The sequence below is a fragment of the Vanessa tameamea genome, chromosome 7 (genome assembly GCF_037043105.1).
Source record: "Vanessa tameamea isolate UH-Manoa-2023 chromosome 7, ilVanTame1 primary haplotype, whole genome shotgun sequence".
Taxonomy (NCBI): domain Eukaryota; kingdom Metazoa; phylum Arthropoda; class Insecta; order Lepidoptera; family Nymphalidae; genus Vanessa; species Vanessa tameamea.
In genome coordinates, this window is record NC_087315.1 from 11,005,267 (window position 1) to 11,012,467 (window position 7,201).

A 7,201-nucleotide genomic window follows, 5' to 3' on the forward strand; every position below is an offset into this window, starting at 1 on the left:
TTGGCAAAATAGTTCATCATTAAATTTTATTTAAAATAATATTTTCTACATTAACTTCAATACTTTTCACGATTTCCAACTCAAAAGTTCGTCGATGACGGCATCCATCATTGGGTTACCTCCAAAGCGAGCGACCTGTGTACAGAATATAAAAAACAATAGAATATTTTATTTTTATCAGGTAACTTAACTAAAAAAAGAAAAATTGTCTATGGAATCATCTTAATGTCTTTGATTTATATAATTCGACAGTACGTCAGAAGGCTATGTATCAGTAGAGTACATACCGGATGCTCTCAGTGATGAATTCTTATATACTATGAAAAATGCGAGTCTAAAGATTTAGTAAAATGATTAAACAATAGTATGTCACCGAAAATCTTAGTTTCATCATTTCCTTCAATCCAAATCTTATAATTATTCATCTCGTAAAAGGTGTTGCAGAAAATCATCGTATTTTTTTTTAAGTGAAGATATTACGTCATATATCCCTCAGAACCTCCAAAATTCTTTACAAGATGTGCAGGTCTTTGGTAGTTATATACTTCGTATATCAGTTAAAACGTCATTGTTTCTAATTTAGACCCTTATTTATCTTTATTCTGCAAAATGCAAATACAAACCTCGGCCCTTAATTTCCGATCCAGTTCCGTTAGTACGTCCTCCGTGTACTTCAAACTGCCAGCGTTCTCTAACAGCGACACAAAGTACTTCTTCAAATTTACATCGCGAGTTCTTTGACGAAGAATATCTTTACGTAAAAGTCATAAATTAATTATTGGATAATATTTGATCAGATACATTTCAAGCGCAGGACCAACGTGGGTAAACGTGCTTTCCGGGACTGTAAGACCTGCTTACCTCAAGACTTCATGTTGCCACTGAGAATTACTTCACAGGAAAGACCAAAACAGTTGTTCGAACCCAAAAATTCGAGATTTTACTTATAAACTAGATACTTCTATAAAGATAATGTATTTGAAAAAGGATACTCATAATTTGGTCACTTGCCGCAGTCCGCATCGCGTGTATGATCATTAGTGTGAACTTGCCTTCCGTGATGTCCTCACAAAAACTATCATCTTTACACACCTTAAAATATTTGTAAATATGTACAGTCAGAGTAAGAAAACCTTCGTCAGTTTTCAAATTCATTCCTTTATCAAGTCAAAAACTCTTAGTACCCTTTGAAACTAAAGCACTAAACAGACAACTGCATATAAAATTAAACTAACATAGTATGATAACTTGGTTCAAAATAGTGTAATCTTTGGACTACGTCTAGTGTCATATCAACATAAAAACTTTTTTATGTCCTAATTAGTCATTAGAAGATTTTAATTATTTTGTAGATATAATATCTTAATTGTCAAAGTCTGCCAGTGTCATATACTTTCTTGCAATATCTTGCAATCTCAGAATAAAAACGATTGTAATATTATTCGGCCGCTAGTTTAAGTGACAGTTAATGTAATGACGTGACATGTGATTAGTGGTTCCATCGCCACCGGGAAGTGGTGGTGATTCCTTGGCCTGCAAAATATCTCGAAAATCTATGGGGTTTGATGGTGCAGCGGTGGATATATAATAACGATAGAACCAAAGCAGCTGTCGTAGAACATTGCCGAAGTGTCTGGGAGGGCTTCAGAGGAACCGGCATATGCTCTCGCCTTTTTGGATCAATGCGACAGCGACTACAAGCTGTGATTGACACGAATGGCGGCTATACTCGTTTTTAATAAAATAAATGAGATTTGTTTAAATGAATACATTTTACCATAATTACTATTTATTTTTACTATTTTATTTACTACTTCCGTCCTGCGGTTTCACCCGCGTTCCCGAGAGATTTTATGTTTTCCCGGGATAAAAAGTGTCCTATAGTGTTATCCAAATCCGTTCAGTAATTTTTACGTGAAAGAGTAACAAACATCCATCCATACCTCAGCAGAAATCAGCCAGATCCATACACACAAACTTTCGCGTTTATAATATTAGTACGAAGTAGGATTACTACTATGCACACTCTTTTATAAGAGACAAGACAATATCCTCATCTCCGATGTTACACGAGTATTCACGAAGGACAGGATTATGAGGTTTCGTGAAAGTTGGTAATTATCATACTGATTGACGGCATCTCATTATTATTATAGCTTTTAAACGCTTATATACTCTTTGCTATATTCGACTTATAATGATATTGCGACGCAATATGTCATACTCCATCGGTAAAGCAGGTTATCGCTCATACTGAGCAAACGAAAATAGACCTTAAGGTGACGAACCTTTTCCTACCCCGACTGTACAATGTTGAGTGTAGCAATAACAATAGCCAAATAAAGTTTACTTTGCATTTACCTGCTTGTCCTCAGCTCCGGGCCATTCTTCTAACGCCTAAAACAAAATGGAAAATTCAATTATTAATGTATGTATATATACTTCGGTTTATATATCATAATACACGTATGACGTATGTTTTATTATTGTCATTATATGGCGTGGGATGACACTGAAACTAGTATACTAAGAAACTATAAAGATACAGGGATCACCCACTTGATTTTGCCGGTGGAACTCAGATTAATTAAAGTATGAAATGACATACAAAAGAAAACAAAAACCCAGTGCATAAGTGTAATAAAGTATTTTGATCAACTTTAGTGACAGATAAGTGTATTTATTATACATAGAATAATACTTAGTATTCTTGTGTTCCCGTTTGAAGTTTGAATATAAAAATTAGTAGAAAGTAGTAAATTTGTCTATGTCAAAATCTCTTAATGTCCTAGTATATATAATATTTGACACTATGCTAGTAGGTTATGTTAGAGTAAGAACTATGCCAGAGGACTCTGTAATAATAATCAATATATTGTGTAAATAGTTTAAACAAAACATTCGTAAGAACAATACACGGACATAACTTCATAGTCACTATCATAGTTCTCAAGATCAATGGCGCATTGGCGATGTCACGAACGGTTAACATCTCTAAATGCACCAGTATCTATGGGCAGTGGCGACACCTTATCATCGTGTGGCACATTTGCTAGTCTATCTCTACCTCTCACTAATAACAATGATTTTAAAGAACGTCTGAATACAGATAAACTCACCTCTTGTTGACTTATATTGCAATAATCATCTCTGATCTGGAAATAGTATGCCAGTAATAGCGCAAAGTGGCTATAATCTGTCTTGTTTTCACTTAACGACTGTATCATGCAAAGAGCCATCATGAACAATCCACCTGTCTCTAAAAATAATAAAATATAATTAGCCTTATATAAAGGAAAGGCAAATCTATTCATGTATATGCACAAAAAAATTGAGGAGTTTTTTGCTTTCTTTAGGAGACTCCTACTCCAAAAGTAATTGAGTATTTATAATCAGGGCCAGATCTACCATATGGCTTTTAGAGCTTCAGCCCAGGGCCCCGTGGATTCAAGCTAAGTCAAGTCAAAGTCAAAAATAGACGATAGTGCGAAGGAATCCATAACTCTATTAAATTAAACAGATCGTGTGGTTTGCATCGATCGTATCGCTACGAGTCCTGCAATTAATCAAACCCATTCAATTAATTTAATTCAAGTCTACGTTCAGATATGCTCCTAAGTAGTGTTAGCCCAGGGCCCCCTAAACTTACCGTTCGGCTCTGTTTACAATTCTAATCAGTTATAATTAGTGATTATAATAAATATTTATATATTTAATATTAGATAACTTAAAAAAGGTGAGGTGTCGGTACATGTGTGTTAAACAAGGTTTTTCAACTGTTTATATATTGTTCATTCTTGTTTTCATGCCTTGTAAGTTTGATAGTTTGAAACCAGGGTTTTTTAAGTACAGCATATTGAACTAAGGAGATCATAAAGTCGGTTCATAATTGGAGAAGTTATCACGTAGCTTACCCATAAAAAATATAACTATATATACATACATAATATACATCAATATAAAAGTTTGTTAAATTATATTAAAAGCCGAGATGGCCCAGTGGTTAGAATACGTGCATCTTAACCGATGATTTCGGGTTCAAGCACCACTGAATTTTCATGTGCTTAATTTGTATTTATAATTCATCTCTTGCTCGGCGGTGAAGGAAAACATCGTGAGGAAACCTGCATGTGTCTAATTTCAACGAAATTCTGCCACATGTGTATTCCACCAACCCGCATTGGAGCAGCGTGCTGGAATATGCTCCATACCTTCTCTTCGGAGGGAGAGGAGGCCTTAGCCCAGCAGTGGGAAATTTACAGGCTATTAATGTAATGTATGTAAATTATATTAAAACATCCCCTTCGGTATCAAATACGTACTAGATACTAGTAGTAATAAAAGGAAACACTATCTAAAGAATAAATCCATATAAATAACAAAAGATTACGCTTACTCAGCTCCACCATCCTGCGATATTGTTCCTCAGTTGGACACACAAAACGGTCTCGCCAGTATATTTCGATACCCTGACCACGACACGCGTCAAGAGCATTTTTCGCGACCAATTGGTCCCCCTATTAATAAATATGAACATATTAATTTTATGTTATATGAATTCCGATGAGCATATGGCCTACTCTCATTGCAAGTAACAAAAACCACTACATAATATGATTTCTATGAATGCGCTGTCACATATGAAATCTAAGATGTTATATGCTTTGAATGTCTAAAGTATTGTAATCACACTGTTATGTAATGAAATGTAACTGGAATAGTTACTCAAAGTTAAAACTAGCTGCCCTCACCATCAGTTGTTATTTGTGCTAAATTATTGAAAATAACCACTAAACAAATATAAGAAGTCGATTATTTTATCACATCAATTAAGTAAGCACTCAGTCATAACTAACATGATTTGATACAAACGATTAGATCGGGATTGACAGGACCACTTATCCTACAGTATTTTGGATACTCTTGTAAAATTTTATTTACTGCCCAGAGCTCCTACGAGATACCCCAGAAGGGCTATTAATATTCCCTCATACCCTCGACGCTCCAGTAATTGGTGCTAATTTTCCCATTCCAAGAATTTGTCATAAGTATATATAATAGCTTTAGGAGCTTGGATAATTTTTATCGGTTAAGAGTCACTTCCCGAGAATAAATAATAGAAGAAGTACTTTAATACAAATATAGCATATAACGTATAAATAATTAATTGTCTCGGGTAGTATGAGAAGAAATTGAAATTTTTATGTAATTATTTTGCACCTGTAATTAAGACAGTATATTTTTTATGTTACTTTTTGCATAACTGTGAAATGCAAAGTTGTTGGTGAACCAAATAAGGAAAGAAAAAAGAGTTTCACCTTCGGACATAACTTCGCGGCTTTTACCATTCCTGCAACGAACACATGGAGCGAAGTGTTAATTACAAGTGGTACTCCATAGACATAATGCGCTGCTGGTAAACCACGCCGTACCCTTGTGTCATCCTGAATATCATCAATCCTTAAAAAATGAGGCTCAATACAGTAACTTGATTGAGAATAATACATAAATGGTACATAAAAATTTTTTTAAAGGTTAACTTAAAGAATCGTTCATTATATTTATTAGTAATTATAGATTCAGGTTTGTCGATGTCGTGGATGAAGATGATGACGAGACGTAAATGACAATGAGAACAAGAATGACAATGTCGTCCGCACTTGTTTTGGTATTCTCAACGGAAACTAAGTAACTGAGCGGGACATTTTATAGCGGAGACGCACGAGAGCAAACACATTTGCACTGACTATTTCCTCATTCTTATACTCGTATGGAATAGCCCATACCATCGGAGAGGTGCAGTGCCCACCAAAGGCGCAAATATAAGTGTGTTCCGAATCCCATCGAAAAACCACTAACCTTATTACTATATAGGGAGTGGCTACACTAAGTCATCATTCCAACCCGAACAGAACAATAAAAAACATAGTGAGCATTATCCTATTTCAAAAGTTTGCCATGTATACCAGACGTGCCCATAGCTTTACCACGGGAAATTCGTTAGTAGAATTAAAATACTTACAATAATGACCCCACGTGGATTGAGTTGACTGTATCCACGATGGCTTTCATTTTCTCATAAGGTACTTGTAGCCAATGGTTAAAAGCCATTGCGCTTTTAACTCGTAGTTGTTTTCCACTAATTTGTAAGAGATAAGTGTGTGGAGATAGAAGCTCCTTAAAAAAACAGTATAAAGAAATGCTTAAGAATAATGAAGAATTCAATATGGCAAGTATTTTAATATTTCATTTATTATTTGTTGATAAAATCACATATATAATTAAATTAAGGATTTTGTTTAGCTTATTCGTTCGCTGGTACTCTCGTGGATCTGTGAACGGTCAATAGTATCGGCCGTGGAAGGCATCGATACGTGAACCCCGTTTCATATTACGAAAATGACGTTAATGTCGGGCGAGTAGCGAAGAAAACTGTAAAAGCAGCAAGCGACGCAAATGTACGACATCTTTTATTCTAACTTATTTCCTGCTTCTTTAAGAATATTCAAAGTAAAAGTTTAAAATAAAATACCCATTCTATTTGTCCACAGGATAGGATTAGTTTTTGGTCAAATAATAATTAATTTTGTTTAAAATTGTACCATATACGTAGATATTAAATGAAAAAAAAATAGTACATTCTTTATAATTTCAATAAAATGCAATATATATAATAATTGGTTGTCAAGTATAGAAAAGAAAAATAAGAAAAACGTACTTTTTCCATAAACAATTCTCCATTTTCCTCACGATTATTTTGTTCTTCCATTCTTATCTGATCTGTGGTGTAGATCGGTTAAATGACGATAATGATATAAAATTACGATGCTTATTTTACTTTTATATGCCAATTTTATTAAAAAAACTTTAAATCTATAATGTACGATGGTTGCAACTTTTTAATAATAATAAAAATATTCACGTATTAAAATATACTAGCAAAGCACCCCGATTTTAATTATTATTTTATACTGAATTATATATTTTAATTAAATGACACAAAGTTTCTTATTGACGTACCTAATACAATATATATATTTTTATGTATTTAAACTCTGCCGCTATATCTATATATACATAATATATAAGTTTAATTTAAATTCAAAATATTCTTTATTAAAGTAGGCTCATAATAGTACTTTTAAATCGTCATGTTAGTGTTGAATTAAATGTCAAGCTATCACCGGTTCGGAAAATAGAT

The 7,201-nt window shown here is 33.7% G+C and overlaps 1 protein-coding gene across 1 annotated transcript; it reads right to left on the reverse strand.

The window, feature by feature from the left end:
- Positions 1-31: 31 nt before the first annotated feature.
- On the reverse strand, positions 32-6,815 carry LOC113398305 (terpene synthase-like). The gene is made up of 9 exons (XM_026636964.2): positions 6,719-6,815; positions 6,023-6,177; positions 5,319-5,460; positions 4,397-4,517; positions 3,120-3,259; positions 2,362-2,397; positions 993-1,092; positions 624-751; positions 32-135 (listed from the first exon to the last, which is right to left on the reverse strand). The coding sequence occupies exons 1-9, from the start codon at positions 6,767-6,769 to the stop codon at positions 67-69; spliced, it is 942 nt and encodes a 313-aa protein (XP_026492749.2). The 5' UTR covers positions 6,770-6,815; the 3' UTR covers positions 32-66.
- Positions 6,816-7,201: the final 386 nt, after the last annotated feature.

What these genes read in the sequence shown, in the direction of transcription:
- LOC113398305 (XM_026636964.2), bottom strand. Translation starts at nt 6,769, where the DNA reads ATGGAAGAACAAAATAATCGTGAGGAAAATGGAGAATTGTTTATGGAA. An exon ending in GAGAATTGTTTATGGAAAAA is followed by an intron (nt 6,178 to 6,718) that starts GTACGTTTTTCT and finishes TGTTTTTTTAAG; the next exon opens with GAGCTTCTATCTCCACACAC. An exon ending in GCAATATAAGTCAACAAGAG is followed by an intron (nt 2,398 to 3,119) that starts GTGAGTTTATCT and finishes ATTTTGTTTTAG; the next exon opens with GCGTTAGAAGAATGGCCCGG.